General features: G+C 40.4%; 1 protein-coding gene across 3 annotated transcripts in view; it reads right to left on the bottom strand.

Annotated features, from left to right (window-relative positions):
* Positions 1 to 113: 113 nt before the first annotated feature.
* Positions 114 to 24714, bottom strand: part of ibtk (inhibitor of Bruton agammaglobulinemia tyrosine kinase) — a 36093-nt gene continuing 11492 nt past the window's right edge. The window contains exons 19-29 of one of the 3 annotated variants that reach the window (XM_086038138.1): positions 15998 to 16115; positions 15355 to 15415; positions 13408 to 13535; positions 10126 to 10238; positions 9902 to 10047; positions 9704 to 9810; positions 8186 to 8284; positions 7912 to 8070; positions 7101 to 7295; positions 2746 to 2878; positions 114 to 1017 (exon numbers count right to left, since the gene is read on the bottom strand). In XM_086038138.1, coding sequence (XP_085894264.1) covers positions 892 to 1017; positions 2746 to 2878; positions 7101 to 7295; positions 7912 to 8070; positions 8186 to 8284; positions 9704 to 9810; positions 9902 to 10047; positions 10126 to 10238; positions 13408 to 13535; positions 15355 to 15415; positions 15998 to 16115 — 1385 coding nt within the window. In that variant the 3' untranslated portion in view covers positions 114 to 891. Of the gene's footprint in view, positions 1018 to 2745; positions 2879 to 7100; positions 7296 to 7911; positions 8071 to 8185; positions 8285 to 8997; positions 9049 to 9703; positions 9811 to 9901; positions 10048 to 10125; positions 10239 to 13407; positions 13536 to 15354; positions 15416 to 15997; positions 16116 to 24714 lie in introns of those variants that run through there. The other 2 variants (XM_086038139.1, XR_015087840.1) reach the window with 2 other exon arrangements.

Genomic DNA, 24714 nt, shown 5'->3' with positions numbered 1-24714 from the left:
GAGATTCTACACCAAAAAGGATAAAAGCTAGAAAATAATTAAGGACGTGAAAGACATCACAGTTTTTGCTCAGCCTGCTGCTATATAATTACACTCACATTTTGACTACGTCATTGCACAGGTAAGACTTTATTGCATGCCGTTTTTTATCAATAAGTCTCTTTAATACAAAGAGAACCCAATCACACAAACTTAATATAACTGAGGTACCTACGTTGCCCATACTGGCTGAAGAAAAAAAAAAAGAAGACAAATCAGGACAGAAAATAAATGTAACTCGGAACTGTTACACCTTATTTAGTTTGGTAACAGCAGAGCACCTACTACTCCACAAAATCAACCCTGCAAAATATGGATTATGTCACTCAAACACACCAAACCATGGATTGGAAGAGTGACAGAATTTTGATTCACTCCACTTTTGTATCAACTGATGACATCATAACAGCTTTGCAAATCAATCAGCTGAAAAAGCAGTCAATGCTGCCATTTTCTAGTTCTAGTTGTCACTCCAAACTTTCGCAACATTATGGAGAACTTCCATCTAATCAAACACACATTCTGCACTGTGCGCCCTGTGTGTGCCGCCATCATTGCAATTTGGTTTCTTTGGCAACATCACATTACAATAACAAATGGGAAGCATTAACATTAGCCATGTGAGCAACTCATAAAAAAAAAAAAAAAAAAAGTCCATGCTCCGACACCTCAGAGGGACTACATTTTCTTCATATGGACGACAACATTCACCCTGTGACACACATTAACAACACAATGCAGCGAATGAGGACAACTCGATGGAGCGATCAGCAGCACAGAGTTCTAATCTATGAGCACACGAAGCCAGCACACTGCCAACAATCCTCTCAATTCACTGTTATGTTGTGGCAATTAGTGTTTGTTCCATATTGGAGCTGCTATGGGACCCGAGGAGGCCCTCTCCACCAAGATGAGCTCATCAGGGTTGTCGTAGGCCTTGTAATGGAACAGAAGATCTTGGATAGCCCGCTCTTCAATCTACACGGAGAAGAAACGAAAGTCAGGGAAAGGAGACATATTTGAGGAAACTGTGGGCAGCAGAACCACACTCCCTCTGAGAGTGAAAAGAAAAACTGCTGACACGAAAAGATGAATGATGGTACACGTTTTTGATAATGGCAAACAGAAAGCCATGGTGCATGGGGGCTTTAGGAAGGTGATGAAAGAAGGCTGGCAATAGAATAACATAGACAACTTTTTTCCCAACCAATTGTGGTCAGAAAATGGTCTGCCACAAAGGGAGAGGGAGTCGATGTACACTGAACCCCACTACATCACATCTCATTGTTCCTGCTCCGGCAATATTGCTGAATTTTAAGACGTGTTCTTTTTATGAGTTTATATTAGGGTTGTCCCGATCACGTTTTTTCAGGTCCGATTACGAGTCTTTTGATTTTGAGATCTGTGATCTGCCGATACCCCGATCCGAGTCCCGATCAGATACGTCGGCAATGCATTGAGGAAAAAAAAGTGTGCATCCGATTTTTCTGAATATAGAAATATACATACATCAATGTGTATGTTATGTGTTGTTATATAAATTTATATTTTATGGACCATTCCACCAAATCAGTGCCCCTTTCTTTTTGTAATACTCAAAATAAATTCAAAGTTTGATATTTTTTGCCTCTTTTTTTTTTTTTAAGCACAACATTTTGGGATACACATATTGAACACCTCAATGTGCAATGTGAATTTGCCTCTGATTTTGTTTAATTTAAGTGAGAGCATGAGAACAGGTTAGGGCTGCCCGATTAAGCGATTTTGAACCGAAACCGAATTTTCTGGATAAAACTATGTTAAAAACGTTCAAATCGGCACGTTAGATTTTATTTTTGGTGTATCTAAGCCACCGTAGTTTCCTCTGCATTCCCGCTTCCTCCCACGAGCGCGCGGACCGATAACAAAAACATCCATGGCTTAGTTAAATGATTTGGCAAATGGTTGGCAAAATGACTTGCTGACAGACTGTTTGGTTTACAGACTTGACTGTCTACCTTCTCTCATGTTGATGATTTCGTTTCAGATGGTATCTGCACTTTCTTCTTTCATTATTGGTTTAATTAAGAACAGATCTGAAATTTTTTGTCTAAGTAAAATGCAATTAATCCCAATGGACTGTTCTGTGTGTATTAAGTTAAATTGACTGGCATTTTGAGTTCAAAGAAAGAAAAATTAAGTTTAAATAAAAGACATTCAAAATACTTCATTTTTCATTGTTTTTTATTTTACAAAGAAATCGTAATCGTAAAATCGGGTTTGAGAGAAAATAATCAGGATTTTCTTATTAGACAAAATCGAACAGCCCTACTTTCAACTACTTTTTTGTTAGGCAAAATTGAACTGCCCTAGAACAGGTACTGACAAACTTGTAAAAAAGTGTGTTTTAATAAGTCGATTTATTTAAAGCATGGGTGTGGTGTAAAACTACTGTGAAAAATCTATATCTATATCGCAGATTTTCCCCTATCGTGGGTCTGAAATGTATCCCCCGTGATAAACGGGGGTTCACTGCGCGGTATTGATGATGAAAACCATAGAGCCATTAAGGGGAAAAGGGATTTTAGGAAAGAAGGCTGTCTAGAATAACATAAGGAACCTTTTTTCCAACCGTGCTCAGGGAGACGATGTCTGCTGTGTGTCATGGCACGTGTATATCTGTGTCAGTCAAAGAAAGCACTACCACACACAGGCAAGCCGCACTACCTGGATGAGCGCCAGCGGTTTCTCTCGGCTACGGATTAGCGCCGCTTCCTGCTGCCGCTCCTCCTCCACGATGGAGGCGAAGGTCACCAGGGAGGGGAGGGGCGGGCTTCCGGCTGCTGCCATCACCCAGGGCCTGAGGGGAGAGACGGGTGAGGTGGGAGGAAAAAGAGGACGCATGAGGTGCTGTACTGTCTCCGTGGGAGGGCAAACGGTTACGTGAACATCTACTGATGAGCTTCTGTGTGAATGGCCGCCTCTGTGCCTGTCTTGAATACAACCATTAGAGTATGTCACTGCGTAACCAGTCTGGATCACCATCTGCATGGCGTGGACCTCAATTGCAACAGTATTAAAACAAGATTGTTGTGCTTTAAATTATGATCTCAAACTTGGACGCTCGAGACAGCAGTCATTTTACCTCACTCAACTTGAGACACTGCACCCAAAAACTGTTTCATAAACCAGCAAGTCTATTTTAGTTGACAGCTCAGTTGTCTGCTTTGTTACATTGTTAGGCATTTTCTTGGCATTTCAAGTCTAATAAAAATTCTGACATGAGAAAATACAGTGTACCCCGTCTATGTGCAGGGAACTGAGCCCTACAGCGAAGACCAAAAATCTGCAAGTCATTGATGCACAGCCCCTAAAAAGTTTTGCAATTGCCTATGGATGTCGCAACATGGCGGCAAGGCACTACATATGTCCAAATTAAAATCCTCTACTCACTTCAACACACTTGCTTTACAACATGCCATTCAAAGTAGTGCTGTTATTGCTTTGGCCTGGACACAAAAACAGCAAAAATGTATGTTTTGCTGCACGTAATGAAGGATAAGTTTGGAAAAAAAAAAAAAAAGGCAACTAAGTGGATTTGCAAATGGCAAACTTTTAACATGAGGTTCCACTATAGTGTACAGTGGAACCCCGCTATTTACAGGGAATAAAGACGAGGCTAGTGTGCGAATAGCGAAAATCTGTGTATAATTGCTGTCTATTGAAATGCAAATTCTTTAAAAACTATTGACAAATGTGTTTTGCCCAAAAAGTGGGTTAGGGAAAAAAACAAAACATTTTTTTATTTTATTTTTAGGAATTTTTATTTTTTATTTTTTTATTTAATTTTTTATTTTATTTTTAAGAAAAAAAAATCCTTGAATATGCGAATCTGCGTATCCAAACTGCGAGTATGAAGGCCATAATGCCATAATGATGCTGGACTTCTTTTAAGTCTTTCACTGCCAGACATTTTCGGACACTCTTTTACCCTAATGTTTGCAAAAAATATAAATTAATTACAGGAACTGAATGGCTGAACTGTGAAAAGACAAGTAAATTCATCAATGGCAGTGAATGAGTTGAAGTGGAAATCAAACCCAAATGTTCTATGCAGCCCCACTAGTTGAAACACGGTATTCTGACTAATAGTGCATTTGTGGAATATGAGTTAAGCAGTAAAATCCACCCGTTTTTGTTTTTGTCACAATGGGAACCATTTTGCCATTGACTGAAAATGACATCACAGTTGCTCATGTAATGACCAATCACGGCTCAGATTCAGAAAACAGGTGTGTCGTGATTGTTAACTGAGCCCTGAGAAACTGTGACGTCATCTTCAGTCGATAGAAAGTGACAAAATGGCTGCCTCCAAGATGATTAAAAACAGGTGGATTTTGCTGCTTAATTCATATTCCACAATGACAATATTATAGAAAGCATAAACTAAGCCATGTATGATGAAACATACTGTAGATGACCTGAGCTAAAGTACATTTTACTTTTTTTTTAATCCTCACTATATTATTATGTGAAAAGCCATGTGGAGACTGCAGAAAGTAAGTTGGATACAAAAAAACAGAGTGGAGGGCGTTAGGATTCTTAGGTCAGTAACACATCAAGGAATGAGTTTTCCAGAAGACGAGGCTGGTACGATTGTTGCTGCTGTATCTTGACTCTTCAGCTAAATACCAAGAGGAACCTGATACCTGCTCCCTTTTCTGTATGATCTAATGTGACACGAGGGCTGCCCTTATCAAGTCCTGTTAGCATCACTGGCTTCACGCGAGACTTGTGCAGCTGTTTAACATCTGGAGGACTCCGAAAATCTGCTGCAGGGTAAACATACAGCAGAAGTATGATAGCAGAGATGCAACTTTCCGTACTAGCAGGAACTAAGGAAAAAACATTTACTTCAGATTTCCACCCTACAGGGTCACGGGCTTTCGCAAATATTAAATATGACACCCATCTTAATAAAAAGTCTGCATGTGGGCAAAGGTGGTATGCATTTTTCTACATGAGTGTTGTTGTTTTTTTTTTTTAAGTCAGGGTGACTCAGTGTCTAAGGTCAGGGCAACCTTGCTGATCCTCATTTTGAGCTGGTCATCCCACTTCCACCAGAGTCCTTATTCGTCAGCATTTTCTTCAGTGTTATATTGCCATACTCAACAAAATGCACGGAATTTGATAGAACATACTGAGGCAGTACTTCAATACGCTAATGTTATTCATTATCGTTCATAGTTATGAGAAAACATATTTTCAGTCATGTTAGTGAAGTTGACTTTAATTGATCATTTGATCCACACAAGTTGTGGTTGGTCCCCTAAATTCATTAGTGGTGGTTTTTGTCCCTCAGAGTATAGCACATGTTTTACGTTCGTTAGAGCAGACCTGAGCAAAGTACAGACCACAGACCACAAACCACATCCGGCCCATCTATGGTCTGACTGGCCCACGCAGTGTTCATGATGCCAAAATAAAAAATAAAATACGCAGTGGATTTTATTAAATACTTTTATTTTGATTGGCTAATGTGTAGGCAGTACCAGTGAGTAAGAGCAACGGCTTGTCGTCAATGCTGCCGACTTTCACAAACATCTGTAGCAAATATTTTTTTTTTAAAAAAGCGCCAATGCCAACAGTGGTCCTCGTGTTAGAAATCTTATTTTTTTCATGCATAGTGGAGAAAAAGACTTCCATGAGGATTTACCATGACAATAATTTAGGATTCCACAAGGAAAGGAATGGCTGAAATGAATTAGTGTTGGTGCTCATACTGTCAGTCTGCTTTAAATATTTGGAAAAAAATAATACCTGCTGTATGCAAGTTTTTTGTGAATGCTGATTAAATAGTGATACATTGAGGTAATTTTAATGACTGCTTATAACTTTGTTTTTCAGTTTTACTTCCCAATTATGAAAACATGCAAAGTACATCCACAAGTAGCAGTTTATCAAAACAATACAATTTAAGTTTCACTGACACTTGTCCCCCTTGGACAATTGCCCAGTAGCTCATTGTGTGGTGGATACATAACGCTTCAACTACTCAGTGATGATAGACTGTATTCAAAATGTTCCACAGTTATGGTGGGGGTAATAAATATGTGAGAAAATAGCTGGAAAGTCATACCATTTCAATTACCAATCAATACCCCTGTAAACCTCTGCTGGTCCTTGTATCTCTAGTGCCCGCTACACTAACAGTAACTTCCAGAAGACTGTATATTGTACTTTCAAACGAACTATTACTAGAAAGACCAACACACGACCAGAGTGCCTTTATTCTACCAGATGCGGTGGAAGGTCTGTCTTCAACAAAACGACCCCAAAAAAAACAGCCTTAGCCGCAAGTATAGTTTTGCTAATTTTGATATTGTGACAACAACAACAATGTACAGTAGTTAAGACTTGTTTTACCACATTCTCCATGGTCATTGCAGCCTCTCTAACAGGCACTCTAAATGAAGCAGCTGAAACTCACTACAGAAATTACAGTACATTCAACAGAAACAAGGATTTCTGTGGGCTCGATTTTATTATCTGTAGATTGTGTGTAATCTCCTGCATAATGGCCACTCAAACGTGCCTTATAAGATACTCCACACTACATAAAGAGTTAAAAATTATACAATATATACCAGAGCTGGGCAGTCAGTCCCTGGACCGGACCGGTTTCATCCGGCCCACTAATCGGCCCTCATGCGTGTGACGTGCTCGCGAGGCGGCCAAATTTCATCTCAAATGAATGTCCAAGCATATGATTTTATTGGGGAACCTGTAGTTTAGACTAGTGTTTCCCAAATTTCATTGAGCCAAGGCACATATTTTGAGATGAGAAAAAAATGTTACCAAAAAAGACGATATACTGTATGTTCAAATAATGTTCAGTAAATTTGCTGGCGGAAGACCAATTAAGTGAAACAGGATCATTTCCCATGGTACACCCAATGACCTCTTGTGCTTGGTGCAGTGGTTGGGAATTACTGGTTTAGACATGTACAGGGTGAAGCTGTGTTTTGTGACAACAGTGCCTCCCAGTGATAGCAGAACACACTACATGTCGTTAAACTTACCCAGGTTTCTCCAGCTCATTCCCGGCAGATTTGAACGTCACCCTCTTATTAACAGGTGTAACACTGACAGGGAACGCTTGAGCACTTGGGCTCCTGTGAATTCCAGGCTGCCCCGCTTTGATGAGTATGTTCTCCTCCTCCTCGAGCAGCGCCCGGAATGAGCAAGGTGAGGGCTGGGATTGGAGTGCTGTTGCCCTGATGAAAGAAATGGATGTAGGAGAAACATGAAACACATAGAGATGCTGCAGCTTTACTTATGTTGAATGATAGACCAATTGAACATGAGTAAAAAAAATAAATAATAATAATGTTTTTAGCAATGAATAGGGCTAATGAAGTGAACCATCTCTGTTCATGGAGACCAGGGTAAGTAACTGACACCCAGTTTTATAATCGCATACATGTCACAAGATGGTGGCGAAACAAACATTTTGTCTAAGTGAAGCTCCTCAATTCATTTCAAATAGTTTCTTGGCATCAAGATGCCACAAGACGGTGGCAAAGCAATACTTTTTTTTGCTTTGGCCTGAGCACAAAAACAAAAGAGTTTTTCAGTGAATAAAGGCGGGAAGATGAAAAATGCCTGTGAATATTTGAATTTGCAAATGCCAAAACGGCAACTATATGAGGGTTGAGTGTATAATAAATAAAAAGCAACAAAAATGCGTTTCATATTTTAAATCTCAATTGCACTGGACATTAAGTTATTTTCTGACACCTCTACTTGGGCTTCTGTTCCTGGAGCACATCGTGACCCTGAACAGAACAAGCTGTACTGAAAATGGATGGACGGATCCTGGAGTATACTCACCAGGTCTTCCCACTACTGTTCTTGGACGGCGTGACTGTGGGGGTGGGTTTGGATACCGTGGATTCCACACCGGTCTCTTTATTGGCCAAGGCCAACATCTTCCTTTGCTTTTGGGACAATTTCATAGGACCAGGAGAATATTTGCAGAGGGTACCGACACTGAAGGCAAGCAGAAAAATATGTAGAGTAGGTGGGGATACCAAAAACGTGTGTGCTGTAAATAGTCAGTAAACAGCAGCTGCAGTCAACATGAATATGTGGTCTGATATTTTACCTTGCAAGGTTTTTAGGAGATGCTTTGACGGTCTGCACAGAGTTGGCTTCCATGTCCATGATGGCTCTAAGATCCAAGACTGGAGGTGGATGGGAAGGTCTACAAATTGGAATAACAGTCACACTACAGGACTAGAATTACATTTATTAACTGTGGCAGAAAAACAGAGAAAAAAGAAAAAAGGGTACACTTCAATTGACTTTCTTCTAGTGTTGTCACAATACCAACATTTTGACTTCAATATTATACCTGCATGAAGTACCTCGATACCGGTACCTCAACAAAAATCTAAAATCAGCAAAATTAAAACTGACAAAAGAACTTCAAATTAGCTTTATTATTTTTTAATTCAAAATATTAGGACATGCATCTGTTTGTGTGCTACCGCCACCGATGGTATGGAGTGGTATTATATTACTCACACATGCGCAGAAGGTACTTCATGATCAGCGTCACTGTCTGTCGTTGCGATGTATTTTTGTCATTATTCGCAGCGCGACGTGCCGACACTCGGCCCAATGCCACAGGGGGTCGATCACAGTTAGGCCACGTCAGATTGGTTTATCTAGGTCTTAAGGCCCGGGGCCTCACTTATCAAAGAGTGCGTAGGATTCTAAAAGTGTACGGACGCACAAAACCAGAAAAAGGCATACAAAAAAAAAAATCTGATCTATCAGACTGCATACACACATACTATTGTAAGACATTTTTCCTTAATAAGTCATTTAACTTGGTAATCCGCACGTGCACCCCACCCCAATTCTATCCATATATGGCCAATGCAAGGCAGAAAATTAATGAGCCAAGCTTACCCTATACGATGGAGCATTGAGGGTCTGCTTCCTGACTACTTGAGGAAGGCACTGTACCCAAACAACAAATGTAACACTTTTTAAGTTTATGTGCCTTTATATACCTGTATGTGTGTGATCTAGTTCTTTGTGTCATGCGACACAAAACAGTGACTTTGATTTTCTGTTGGAGGGATTATTATGAGTATATTAGGGCTGTGCAATTAATCGAAATTCAATTACAATTACTTTGATTATTACACTCCACAATTACAAAACTGGCATAATCGTAAAAAACGACTAATATTCATTTATATCCAACACACTGTCACTGTTTGTTTACACAAGGAAATCATACCCTAATTTATACATTTGCGCCTTTGAAAAAAAAAATTATATATATATATATATATATATATATATATATATATATATATATATATATATATATAAAATCTTGGTGAAATTACTTCTATTCAAGACTGTGTCGTGTATTTAATAAGCGAGCTGATCATTGTTGTTTCAGTTTAATATCACGCTTCGATCATTATTTCATTATAAAATATGTTGCCCTCATTAGCTCTAATTATCTTTTACCTTGTTTTGGAATGTGTGAGTTGGGCGGGGGGCACATCTGTAGAGATGTTCAAGGTGGCATGTGGCTTAAAAAGCTTTGCTAAGACCGCATCTGGCATGAACTGTCAAGATTCAGTCATATCCATCTTACCTGTGAAGGATCTTTGGGATATCTTTTGGACCAGAGCTAGGGTGAGGTGGGAGGGCATCCCTTGTATTTGGTGGGGTCTTCGTTCTCTGACACAAGATCCTCTCCTCCTGTGAATGAAACAAATTATTTTCCTGTTTTTTTATTTGTTTTTTTAAATAACGTGTGACCACGATGGTAGTCGCAGAATCCAACACTAACCACAGTTCTATCATGAAAGACTGGTGACTGCATATCTCTGGGGCTACCCATCCCCATGCAGCTACCCTCCGAGTCTGATGTGAGCAGCTCCTGCAGTGACTCTGTGGAAGTGCCTTTTCGTGTCTTCACTAGGCATGGGGAAACTGCTGAGAGCGATACAGTAAGTGCAAATCAGTGAAAAGTGTAATTATCAAGCTTGCATGTGAGTGTGTGTGCAAGCATACCTGCAGCAGGGGGGCTTTGAATAATATCAGACAAAGTATAGCCTCCTGAGCTGTCAGAGCGTCGCCTTGGTTTCTTCTTAGCCTTCATCTTAGCTTTCCTTAACAGTACTTCCCTGTGGATGGAGGGTTTTGATTGATTATCAGCATACATTTAAATTATATTTATTCTTAAGCGTATACATTGTTTTTCTTCAGTGTTTTTTGTAATGTCATGATACCAACATTGTGACTCTGATACTATACCTGCATATAAAACCTCAACACCTATATTAAAATTTAACAAAAACTTCTTAAAGGGGACACTTGGATGAGCTTAACATTGGCACTTATATAATAGGTTTGCATGTAAAAATAACATCAGTACTAAAATGCCCACCTTAAAAGACTCTGTTGTGATTTAAAGGCTTTTTTTGTGATTAGGTTTACGACAAATTTCCCTGCCCCTTTTTAGGGCGTGGCTTGTGTTATGTTTTCGGTCTCAGCGGTCTACGTCACGGGAGAGTGGCAAGTGTGGTAATATTGCTCACTTTGTCAGTTCTGTTGTCTAGAACGGAGACCGATCGCCACCAAAATGCAAATGCACATTACTACTCTTGTCCACTTCAACCTGTGAAAGTATAAGAGTGTTCTGCACAATAGTTTGGATTTATTGACATAAAACGTGGTCATTTTATGATCACCTCCACAAAATCAAAAATACCATGGCGATCGCTTCTCCACTTACACAAGCTGAAGCGGACAAGAGCATGCGCACACGAACCCCGACTGGTTTATGTTTCGCTTGGAGCCGCCAGCTTCGGTCTGAGTGAAGTGGCGTGAAACTGAGGTAAGACCTCATCGAACAAGCGTCACAGTTCATCAAACAAAGAGTTCCAGCGAGGAGGCTGACTGCACAGCCGAGTGCGGCGCATTGGAACGTACCGTTTCGGCTGTTACGTTCCACGGTGTGTTGTTGGTCGAAAAACTGTGGCCATTCCTCATCCAAATAAATGTGCACGTCCACTCATTCCCATTTCAGTCTCTGTAAATATCCTGACTCGTGTTAAATGCCTCGCTCGCCATAACCATGATCAGCAACTGTCCACGTAAATTTTGGTGCCAATTGATCATGTTTTTTTGACGTTATGAGCAATGAAAGTACAATGATTTCCAATGGAGAGTTTGTAATCGGTTCCTCCAGGGCCTCCGACCGGACAAGGATAGAACGGTAGGGGGTGCGGCCATTCTCGTCATTAACAAGAGGCGTTATTCATGGAGTCACTTATTTCCTAATTTCTCCCAAATGTATTGATAAAATAGAAAATGACAACTCTTTCCGTTTTCCAGATCCAAAAATATATAAATTGAACTTGTTAGTGAAAACATGGCCATCCCAGCCCCACCGTCCCTTTAAGTAAAACACAGTGTCTTGCTTGTTATTGTCCCTGTGTTCTCCTTAGTTTGATGAGCTGTTTTAGTTAATTTGATCATAATTGCAGACAATGGTTATGAAGGCGTCGGAATGACTGTGGGTATTAGTCCTGTCAGTTCACCACCTAATTCCACGGTTTGAAATTTGTAACAAGTAACGCGTTTATTCCGTGTGCAATGGTGTGCTGTACATGTCTCTCTGAGGGGCACGGATTTTGTGTGGGCACCTGCATGCCGAAAGCAGGACTGCATTGGGGTTTGCCTTTACAGTGGGATTTGATATGCTGTGACTGCGGATGGTTGGTTCACCAGATTGAAGTTGCTGTTAGGGCCCAATAAAGTCTACATTTTCTATTCCTGGTGTCTTTGTGCTTTGTGTGCGCCATCCCTGACTCTGGACCGGACCGCTTAAAGGTGGTGGCAGCGTAGGGTTGGGCAATTATTTTGATTGAGATTGAAATCACAATTAATAAAAACGATTTTTCATTGATTTCAAAGCTTCGTATTACAGTAATGTTAAATATATTATCCATAATATATTATCCATAAAATATATTATCCATCCATCCATTCTCTAATACTACACAATTACAACATAATATGAATAGAGCCAGAAAATAAATAAATTGGTTAAATATTATTACATTAAAACAAAAATAAATACCGGCTGTTCCTACCTATTGGCCTCTTAGGGGCAGTGTTGTGCTATGCTTGCATGGAGAACTCACATTAAGCTACCGGTAAGAGTAGAACTAAATTGCGTTTAAGATTTATTAATACAACTCATTTTTCACAGATTAGGAATAATATATGCCTTTGAGTACTGGTAGTTATATTACCAGTCTTTACATGTTCCTACAGCATTTTTGTGTGAATATTCATTATTTGAAGGAATATCGCTCCTGGTGTTATTAATGCGATATTGATGCCAGGGTGACGGAGGTTATGCTTAGTCCGACTATTTTTATAAATTTCCCGTTTATCGCCTACAAAATGGGTGTCTGTCATAGGCCCTGATAGACCAAACCGACGTCGGAGGTCGGGAAGCGTCGTGGCGTCTGAATGTCTGTTTGGTGTAGTTGCCACCGTCGTAGTGTCGTAACCCGCCTGTAAGCGTCTTGGGGGCGTTTACGTATGTTGAATCGGCGTCGCCAATCGTGACATTTGGTCACTCTGATTGGCTGTTAGCTAGCAAATCAGCGCTCGGAGCACCAACGGGAAGTGACAAATGCGGAAAAACAGCGAGCACGCCTCCGCTGCCTTAATCTTCTTACAAGTACAAAAGTGAGGGTTGACAATGTAAGTATTTCACAATACTGTGTCAAAAACATGATGGTTTACTTTGCGTGGGAGTTCATCATGAGCGAAGTATATAGCTGAATGCAATGTTTACGTTTTTATAATCCGCCTCCGGCCAACAGCTTTCCGGTTGGATTTTTCTAACCATGAGAAATGGTGACTACCGCCGCCGATGGTATGGAAGGGTATTACATCTTATGCATGCGCAGAAGATACTTTAAAATGGTCAGCGTTTCTGTCGTTGCAGTGTATTCCTCCAGTGTGACGTGCCGATAGTCAGCCAGCCGCCACAGGGGGTAAGCGTCTGTCACTGTTGGCCAGCGTCTTTTTGGTCTATCTAGGGCTAGACCTTATGTAGGCGGATGGGTCCGTCACATAGGCGGTATCCGCAGCTCTGTTCAACATTAAAGTAGGTGTTCCCAAATCTGCTAAAAATCACCAGGAAAAAGCCTCATACTACTACTGAGACTTTTTGGGGCGGGAACCTTTACCGCAGACATAATTTTTAAGTTCAAAACTATAAAATAAGTTCCAATGTTTGGGCCATTACAGCGGCCCTTTAAACATGTTTACCTGCTGGACTGGTCCAATTCAGATTCTAGTTTGCGGCTGAAGGCAAAGTCAAAATCCTCATCTTCGTACATACTGAGATCTGGGGCATCAGGATACGGAGTGAAAACTCTCCTTTGCATTGCTGGGATCTGAAATTAAACATAAAAACAAAAATTCTAACTGTCATAATGCACCGTCAGCTGAAAACACTTAATTTCCTGAAATCACAAATGGCACCTGACATTGTTGTTTGACTTTCAGCTAAAAGTCCCTATTAGTCAGGGGTCGCTACAACAAGTTACTCGCATGATGTGTCTGGCAGTTTTTATGCTGGATGCCCTCCCTGACGCAACCCACCCATGACAGTGGCTGGGGAAAAAAATGACACCTGACATTAGTGATTGTAAATGCCCAACAAAGGTGAATAATTTTTCAGCATAACAGATAGGTAACAGAATAAACTGTTCTCAAGGTATGATTTCAAAAATGATTTAGAAGCCGTTATTTTCAAGGTTAAAAGTTGTATAATGTTGCTTTAACATACAGTTTTTACCATTTTTCCATGTTTAATGTTGCTCTACTACATCTGTTCATTACTCACACATCCTTGAGTGTCTGAACTTCAACTTGATGAAAAACAAGAACACACCAATGACAGAGACACATCAGTCTCTACTTCAAATAAAAAAAAAAAACATTCAAAAATTGGTACATATCTTTCTATAACAATAGATGAGAAATATTTCTGACTCAAGTTACTAAGAATAAAATTTCCTAGGAATGGGCAAGTACCGATAAGTACCGGTATCAGCATCAGGCCAATACCCGGCCTTATTTCAAGGTATCGGTGCTCGCCGTTGTGGCTGTTTTACGATCAGGAACTAAAGGCCAATTGAGATAAAATTTCTGGAAGTATATGTATATTTATCAGATTTTGGTTAATTTTTGGTATAAATTGAGCGGGATGTTACTATTTTACACAGAATTTAAAGTCACGGTTTGTTAAAAATAAAATTAAATAAAAACAATACAACATATAAACAAACAAATGTGACAGTTAAATATGACACACATTCACCGATTGTGAAGAATCAACCCCAAGCTGGACACAATCGGGAAGTGGAACTGTATTTAAAGAATATTTTAAATTGTTTTTACCAAAAAAAAGAACAACTGAAAAGTAGGACATGTGATTCATTTAGGTCAACATTGGATCGCTCAGAAATCATCAGGGAACCTCTCAAGTAACTTGGCTGCACTGAAAGAAAAGGTGGAAAATAATTTTGCACATCATGCTTTTCAGTTTTTTATTTGTTGAAAAAAAGTTGGAAACCTGAAATGTGGCAAAAGGTCAGAAAGTTATTCTTGTAAGTTACGTACATCATTACGTGGGTGCCATCAAGTGTTGAGTTAAAAGGTGACAATCTGTTGCCAAAACTCTGGTTAAATGATGGGTCTTGCTAAATGTTACTTGAAGTGCTCTTGTATTCAGTTAAATTATTTGCACTTGACTCTTCCTTAAAAAGTTGTAAAAACCACGTTTTGATTGGGACTTTTTCTGGCCACTGGATTGCTTATTTGTTTCATTTTACTCATTTAACGTCAATTTATTTCTTAAAAATATAAATTTTATGAACAACTGGAAAAAAGATATAGAAAATTGACATTAATTTCATGCAATTTTAAGGAAAAATGCCATGTTGGGTGGGATATACAGGTCTTTCTTTAAAATGATTGTCATTGGGTTTTATGGGGGCGAGGGGGGATTTTATGTATTAAAAGTTCTGTTGGGATCAGTACTTGGTATTGATCTAGTTCTAACAGTGACTACTCAAGAGTTGAGTACTTGTACTGGCATAGATCTGAAAAACATCCCTAAAAATTTCTTAGAACAAATCTACAACTAATCAATACAAAAACATTAAGCAGCAGTAGGAAAGTTTGTACGGCAGATGTTAGATGACTGACCATCCTCTTGTAGGCTGCAGAAAGCTTCAGAAGCACTTCATCACTAAGACAATCCAGTGCTCTAAAGGTAAAGGTAGAAAATAATGCATCATAAGAAGCAGACAGACACATATAATTCATCCATTTTCTGAACCGTATATCTCAAGTACTAAAAATAATTATCCAGCATTTAATCAATACCTACTGTATCTACTCAACAATATACAGTATATCATCTCACTGGCGTCGGGCAGACTTCTCAGATCTCTATAACCATCACTTTCCAGGAAACCAAAAGAATGGCATGCTTATTGAGCCATTAACAAATGTGTCTCTTCACAGTCCAGCCATTCAGTCCCATGAAAGTCTTTATATATTTTTTCAAAGGTTAGGGTAAAAGAGGGTCTGAAAATGTCTGTCAGTTAACGAGTTAACATTGCATAGTCAAGTTTGCTTTTTCAAAACTATAGGCTGGTCAATTATTTGTAAAAAATTGAAAAAAAAATTACACATGTGGGGACCGACCAATAGGTTAGTGAAAAAAAATGTGCAATTTTCCAAATTTGCACAGAGGTTTCAACCCGACGCTAGCACTACCTCAAATGAATTGACAGCTTAAGTAGACATTTCAAGCCAACGCATAATTATTAATCCTGGTTCTCACTTGGACTCCAGTAGCACAGCCATGTTCAGCACAATGAACTGGAAGCAGGAGAGTTTAAGTTGCTCTGCGTTGTACATGGTGGCAAACTCCAGCAGCTCTGCTGCATTTTTCAGAGTTACTGGAAAGAGTAAATTAGCTTAATTAGCCACTTATGGAAGGATGCTAAATAGTTACACAGTCAGGTGAAAGAATATCAGTTTTTATTCACTTTTCAACCTTTATGTATGATGCATTTCTCAAGGAAAAAATAAATAAAAGGAGAACTCAAGGCAACTCTTATCTTTGGACAAATATGTTCTATGCAACCCCACTAGTCGTGACCAAACCCAGAAAACAGGTGAGCCGTGATGTTCGTAGTACGAGTCCGAGGACACATTGATGTCAATTTCAGTTGAAAGCAGAGGACGATGCAGGATCAAAATGGCAGCACTCTGAGAATGATGAAGGGATGAATTACTGGTACTATGCCTTTTTTTCCCACAAACACAACATTAACCAGAATATAAGACTAGTGATTAGGGATGTTCCCATCAGGTTTTATGACACCTATACCGATACCGATCATGCATGAGTGAGATCAGCCGATACTGATACCTATTCTGATCACATGGAATATCTGTATATCTTTCCATTTATTTATGATGACTGTATGAGCCATTTCTGTTATGTGGATTCATTTTGGTATATTCAACCTCCCACCACTCGGGGGAGCAGTGGAGTCAATATGCCACTTCCACGGATCTATATAATTAAGGCAGTAACGAGACCCAGCTGTTGCGAGTGTGGCCTTCCACATCGCAACAAACGGTTTTGGACCGTGGTGTAGTGGGATCGTGGTAGTGTGGAAATAGGTGGACTCTTATGTAGTTTCAATATTGGAAAACAGGAAAAGGCAAAGGCGGACGTTTGGTCCCGTCGCAACACAATAGGAAGAAAATAAATGGTTTTGTGGACATTTGGTCACCAACCACGAGTCAAGCCAAGCCGTCAGCAACCACCGTGGCAATTTTGATTGGCAAAAGGGTCACAACATTAAGTCCAAAACCACCTACAATAAAATCGAAGCGCTTTGGCTTCAAAGTGAAGACTGCGCGGGTGGAGAACAGCACGGGTCGAACGGCTTTCCTGTGGCTTTGAGGACAACGTTGGATGCTGCTGCTGTTTGCTTTTTGGACATCATCTGGCTGAATAGTTTTGTTCCTCGTTTGGAAGCGGAGTGGCGGCTTGTCAATCGAGGAACCGGAAAGTCAAGACGCCTATATGCCGGCCAACGCTGAGATATGTTAATTGACTGGACTGAGTGGAGTGTATTTGTAACTTGCAATATAAAAAGACTGAGCGTGTGCACAACTTGCTGAAGGTTGCGGACGCGCATTCGACTGACTTAAAAAACAAATTATCTACATAATCATGAGTCGGAAAGAGGACATTGCCGAAGCTGAACTCTTAACTGGGAGAGAGAAGCAAGTCTATTCAGGAGGCGAAGAGGGATCTCCCTCTGTAAAAGTGTAAAAGCGGTCTGTTAAAATGACAGAAAAAGCTTTTTGGGCAAAAATAGAAAGCCTGCAAAAGGAAAGAAAAAGCAAGTTGCAAAGGGCAGCAAGTCTCAAGGAGACAATTGTTAATTTGATGGGTGTTAAAGGTTTTGTTAAAGAAGTAAAAAATACATTTGATACATATACTAAACTATGTGATGAAGCTGCTGCACACCATGAATCTTTATTGAAATTTATGCCACCAGATGAGTGTGAAAAGCATGAAATGTGGTTTCAGGTGAAAACGTTCTCTATCGATGAATTTGTCTCTGAGGTGAATAAATGGTTGGGTTGCAATGAAAGTTGCTGTCAAAATGAAGATATGGACGATAATCCTAAAAAGAAGCATCAAATTCATGAGAACGAGAGGCCCCAGATTGAGGAAATTCTAGTGGAGCCACATGAAAGCATTTCCAACGTCATTTCCAACACTTCTTCAAAGCACAGCAGGTCATCCATAACATCTTTACGGCGTCAAATGGAGGTAGAACAAGCTGCCATCATGGCACGTGCTGCTGCACTTAAGAAAAAGCGTGCTTTGGAAGAACAAGCAGAGGAAATAAGAAGGAAACAGGAGGAACTGGAAATGGAAACACAACTAGCAGCCTCTGCTGCAATACTGATTGCGTTAAATGACTCCCCATTTAACAGTGTTACAAGTAAACAAAGGAAATGTTCAGATGGAATGTCATCCTACATGGTCAAGTCCAAAATTCATGCGGCAATATTTAACCCAGCGCCAAAGATGGGACCAACAGCCCGAACACAGGCACATCAACCAAACATAAATTCCAGTGCTCAAGCAGGACCACTTTCTCAAACAATGGCGGTCTCAACAGGCTGCAGGCACAGCAAACCTCTGCGACACAGGAACATCAATCAAATATCAATATATATAAATCACAGTGCTCAAACTGCTCCATCTTCTCAAAGCAATGATCTCTATAGGTTGTTACACAAACAAAATGAAGTAACAGCACTTTTGGCGCAAACGCAAAGTTTTCAACTACTACCACAGAGAGAAGTGCCAAGTTTTAATGGAGACTAGAGCTGTCCCGACTAGTCGGCATAGTCGACGTGGCCGATGACGTAAATACGTCGGGACGCACAACAAACCGTCGATGTCAAGCGTCTGACGTAAAATACGTCGGCACGTACGTACACTCGAGTGTCGATGACGCAAATGCGTCAACACGTGCATTGCGTCAGTTGTAAACAAAGTGTGCACAGTAGAAATGGCGGAGGCGACAGATACCGCCAAAAAAGCGGACAAAAACGTCCAAAATATGGACATACTTCAAAGAAAAGTCGAGCGGGTTGGGTTGGTCGTCTGCACCCTCTGTACCACAGCTGGCGTACCACGGGAGCACATCAGCCATGAACGAACATTAAGCAACGTCACTCAGGAGTACTACTGGGAGAAAGCAGAAAGCTGGAGTATCCTAAGTCCAGCTAACTAACTAATATTCCCCGGTTTTACTGAAATTGCTGTTGTGTCCGACGAATTAACGTGCATCGTTAAGTTTGATTTCTCGAAGCAGCGGGTGGCAGTCAAAGTTACGCCGTGTTGTGTTTCAACTTTGTGCATTATGTAGCTAACGTTCACGGAGCTATTTCACTCTAGTGAAATTGTGTTGGTGCTTGTAGGTAATGTTATATTGGTTCCGCTGCTCTATGTACCTATAAATAGTAACACACGACATCAGTTATCGGCTCCGGAAAACTCTCTGTGCACTGGGCGCAGCACAGCATGCATATCGTATATTTAGGATGATGTCCTGCCCCCGCTGCTATATAATTAAAAAAAAAAAAAAAAAACCTAGAGGAAACACTGGCCTGCTAACCATAGTCCGTTACTGTACTAATATATAATGTGTGCTTTTTCATTGTTATAATACTTAAGTATGCACTGCTTCATCTGTTTCAGGTTTAAGCAAACTGATTTTATTCAGTTTTGAGTCATTTATTTTTGTTAGTTCTTTTACTTGGGCTGTTCACACATGCACGCAGACATTGTTTTATCGTTATGTAAAGATAAATACCTCATTCATGTTCACACATCATGATGCCTTCCTAAAAGAGATGTCACTGTTCATTCAATTTCAAAAGTTTTTTTTTTTTTTTACTTTAATAAACAAATAACTTAAATAAGCTTTCATAAGTGTTTTTTGGAATTAATAAATCGTCAAGTCAAAAATAATCGCTAGATTAGTCTAAAAATTAATTGTTAGACTAATCGACTAATCGTAAAAATAGCCGATAGATTAACCTGGAGAAAAATAATAGTTTGGGACAGCCCTAATGACGACCCTCTGCAAGCAAGAGCTTTCTGTTTGTTCTATTTGGAGCAATACACTGGAGGGCAGCCTAAAGAACTGGTTCCTAGCTGCCAACAGCTACCACCGGACAGTAGCCAAAGACCTTCTTATCAAACATTTTGGAAATGAAATGAAAATCACAGCTGCCTATATGGATAAAATAATAGAATGGCCTACTGTGAAGGCAGATGACAAAAAAGGGCTACAGGCCTATGCATTGTGCTTGACTGAGTGCTGCAATGCAATGCAAGAACTGCAATATTTGGATGAACTCAATATGCCAGCAAACATGAAAACAATAACACAGAAACTTCCTTATATGTTCAGAGAATGTTGGAGGGAAAAGGCTTGCAACATTTATGAAACCCAAGGTCATAGGCCAGGTTTTAAGGACATTGTAAGCTTTATTGAGCATCAAGTCAAGATTATTTCGGATCCAATCTGTGGTGATATTCAAGACACTCAAGTTGGCACAAAAGGAAGCAACAAAACACAAGCAAGCAAAACACACTTGCAGCAAAGGTCTTTATCCAAGAGAAAAACTTTTGCAACTGCTGTTTTTATGTCTAAGGAGCAAACTGTGAGTTCAAACAGTAAATATGTACACATGACGACACCCACTGGATCAATGTTCACAATTGAAAAATAAGCTCCATAGACAGAAGTTAGATTTTCTCAAAGAGAATGGAGTGTGCTTTGGTTGACTGCGCACAGGGCACATGAGCAAGGGCTGCAGTAATCTCATATCTTGCAAGGTATGCAACCAGTCACCCCAGTGTTCTCCATATTGAGAAAAAGGAAATTCGGTCAAAGGAACAGCCACAGGGATCACCAGTGAGTGGCATGTTGTTTCGACATGTGGTCATACAGGGGTCGGGGGCACTAATGGTATTCTGTCGATCTTACCTGTCAACGTCAAATGTGCAAAAGGAAACACAGTGGTCCAAACGTACGCATTTTTGGATACAGGGAGCACTGACACTTTTTGCTCCGAAAGTTTAAAAGAAAAACTAAATATTAAAAGGTAAAAGAACAAATATTAACATATGTACTATGAGCCACAACACAACTGTACCAAGTTTCATGATTGAGGGCTTGGAAATTTCTGGTCTGACCAATAACCAGTATCATCGGCTAATCAGCCCATTCACACAGAAAGAAATGCCGGTGTCGGTGGACAACTTAATTAGTGAGGAAGAGCTGACCAAATGGGCTTATCTCAAAGATGTGCGTATTCCTCGCATCAACGCCAATGTTGAATTGTTGATTGGCACAAACGCCTCAAAGGTAATGGAATCATGGGAGGTGATCAACAGTCGGGGTGAGGGACCGTATGCCGTCAGAACTCTTCTTGGCTGGGTGATTAATGGGCCTCTGCAAGGAAACTGTGCAACACAGTGTGAAAATGGCCACCCTGCTGCACTTGTTAATAGGATCAGCATTGACCGACTCCAACAATTGTTGGTAAACCAATACAATCAGGATTTCAATGAAACCTTTGCCAATGACAAGGAGGAGATGTCAATGGAAAATTCTGTGCAATTTAAAGATGCTCATTATAGGACAAAACTGCCTTTTAAGGAAGAAAATATAAAAATGCCAAATAACGTTTCTGTTGCCAAACGTCTTAGGTCACTCAAAGGCAGACTTCAGAAGGCTGAAAAGTTTCATAAGGAATATTCAACTTTCCTGTCTGATGTCATTGGAAAGGGTTATGCAGAAAGGGTTACAGCGGAGCAGTTGGAACGTGCTGAAGGGAACATTTGGTATCTCCCTCAACATGGTGTGTATCATCCTCAGAAGGGTAACCTGCGAGTGGTGTTTGACTGTGGGGCAGAATTTAAAGGTACATTGCTAAATAGTCAGCTCCTACAAGGCCCAAATCTGACCTGCACGTTGTTAGGGGGTCTGACAAGGTTCAGACAGGAACCCTTAGCTATCATGGCTGATGTGCAATCAATGTTTCATCAGGTGAAAGTGGATCCACAACATTTTGATTTTTTTGAGATTCTTGTGGTGGCCAGAAGGAAACTTGAAGCAGGACTTTGTACAATACTGCATGACTATTCATCTGTTTGGAGCAGTGTCCTCTCCTAGTTGTGCATGTTATGCATTAAGAAAAATTGCAGAGGATAAAGCCCACACCTTTCCAGCAGAAGTGACTGACACAGTGAAAATATTTTTTTATGTGGATGATCTACTGAAAAATCTACCAACCGAAGAAGAGGCCATGGTCATGGTTCAAAACCTCAAAGCTATCTGCCAGTCCGGAGGTTTCAACCTGGCTCAGCAACAGCCGTGAAGTGTCATGTCATGTCATTTTCCAAACCGCTTATCCTATACAGGGTCGCGGGGAGTTGCTGGAGCCTATCCCAGCCGTCAACGGGCGAAGGCAGACTACACCCCGGACTGGTCGCCAGCCAGTCGCAGGGCCAGCCGTGAAGTGTTGTTTGTTATTTCTGAAGAGGATGGATCTAACAACATCAAGGAATTGGATTTGGACAGGGATAAACTGGATGTTGAACGGGCACTAGGGCTACAGTGGTGTATTGAGACTGATTCCTTCAAATTCAAATTCAACGTCAAAGACAAACCACACACAAGGCGTGGATTGTTATCCAAAATACATTCAGTTTACGATCCCTTTGGAGTATTAGCTCCATTCACCATCCCGCCAAAAATGATCTTGCAGGACTTGTCGGTTGAAGTGTGGTTGGGATGAGCCGATACCTCAATACCTTCTACAAAAATGGAGCAAGTGGTTGGAAGACCTTGAAGGTGGAAAACTTCAAGATCAACCGATGTCTCCAGCCTCAAGACTTTGGTCGGATAGCATCTGCTCAAATGCATCATTTTTCTGATGCCAGTGAAAGTGCATATGGCACTGTTACCTACATCAAGTGACAAAATGAAAAAATGTAGTCCATACTGCTTTTTTACTTGGCAAGGCCATAGTCGGTCCGCTAAAACAAGTGACTATATCTCTCTTAGAACTAACAGCAGCAGTTCTTGCTATTAAAGTGGATAAGATGTTACGTTCGGAGCTCCAGCTGCCTTTGAAGGAGTCACAGTTCTGGACGGATAGCACGTCGGTGCTAAAATATATAAAAAATGAGGACAAAAGGTTGCAAATTGAATAGCAATAATTAGAGAATCCTCAGACATCTCTCAATGGAGATACGTCCCTAGCGCACAGAACCCAGCAGACTATGCCCTCTAGGGGCCTGAAAATTGAAGACTTGATTAAAGGAAAATGGATTGACTGTCCAAACTTTCTGTGGAAAGCAGAAAGTGAAAGGCCGATGTACCCTGTGGACACGGAGATTGTCGATGACCTGCAAGTCAAAAGGAATTGCATAATAAATGCAACCGTCATCGAGAATGTTGAAAACGCAACCAAAAAATGTATCACTCACTTTTCCAGTTGGAAAAGGTTAAAAGTGGCAGTAGGTTGGCTTCTCAAGCTCAAGAGGATTTTGATGATTTTAAATCAGAACAGGAAGCATCTTATTTCTGAAAGCCTGTCTCAATTGACAGATCAGAATATAAAAATGCAAGAGTTAAAAGCCACATTTCGAGACCAAAGACTATCTGTAGATGACTTGTTAGAAGCTGAACTGTCCATTATTCGCTTCAGCCAGAAGGAAAGATTTGATGATGAGATTGCTGCACACACATCTGGGTCTAAAGTGAAAAAGGCGAGTACGATCTACGAACTCGACCCGATTTATGAAGGAGGTGTTCTGAGAGTTGGAGGACGATTAAATAAATCTTCCATGCCTGAGGAAACAAAACACCCATTCCTTTTAGCCAAGGACCAACACATCTCAACACTCATACTCCGACATGTTCATGAACAGCTAGGCCATGACGGCAAGAATTATGTACTCTCCAAACTGAGGAGAAGATTTTGGATCACAAACGCTGATTCCGCAGCCAGGAAAATAATAGGAAAATGCTACGTCTGCAGACTTTTGAAAGGAAAGGTGGGTGAGCAAAAGATGGCTGACCTTCCTGCCGAAAGAATCATTTCAAATCTCCCACCATTTACACATGTTGGTGTGGATTATTTTGGTCCAATAGATGTGAAGCGAGGACATTCAAAGAGCCATGGCACAGGAAGGAATCAGATGGATTTTTAACCCTCCTGCCGCATCCCATCATGGTGGCATTTGGGAACACATCATACGTATGATCAGAAAAGTTCTTGGTACTGTGCTTCGACAGCAACGTTTGGACGATGAAGGATTTCACACGGCGTTATGCGAAGCGGAGGCCATACTCAACGATCGTCCTATAACAAAAATTGTCCGATGATCCCAATGACCTTGAGCCGTTAACACCAAACCACATTCTGTTATTGAAAGGGAAGCCAGTGTTGCCCCCTGGACTTTTCGAGAAGAAGGATGTGTATCTAAGACGAAGAAGGAAACAAAGTCAGTATTTAGCTGATCTTTTCTGGAAGAGGTGGACTCATGAGTACTTACCTTTACTACAAGAAAGACAAAAATGGAATAGAGAAAAAAGAAACTTGTTTAATTTCTCCAAATTTGTCCAATGGTTTTGGACCGTGGTGTAGTGGGATCGTGGTGGTGTGGAAATAGGTGGACTCTTATGTAGTTTCAATATTGGAAAACAGGAAAAGGCAAAAGCGGAAGTTTGGTCCCATCGCAACACAATAGGAAGAAAAGAAATGGTTTTGTGGACATTTGGTCATTTAACCACGATCCAACCACTAGTCAAGCCAAGCCAAGCCATCAGCAACCACCGTGGCAATTTTGATTAGCAAAAGGGTCACAACAGTGACTGCTACTATGCAATATTATCTGAAAAGAAAAAAAAAAAAACAGCCATATTATTGCCC

This window comes from Filicampus tigris, chromosome 8, assembly GCF_054856515.1.
Source record: "Filicampus tigris isolate MCC_2025a chromosome 8, RoL_Ftig_1.0, whole genome shotgun sequence".
Lineage (NCBI taxonomy): Eukaryota > Metazoa > Chordata > Actinopteri > Syngnathiformes > Syngnathidae > Filicampus > Filicampus tigris.
Note: the sequence above shows the minus strand (reverse complement) of the source record. Positions and strands in the feature narration are given on the sequence as shown.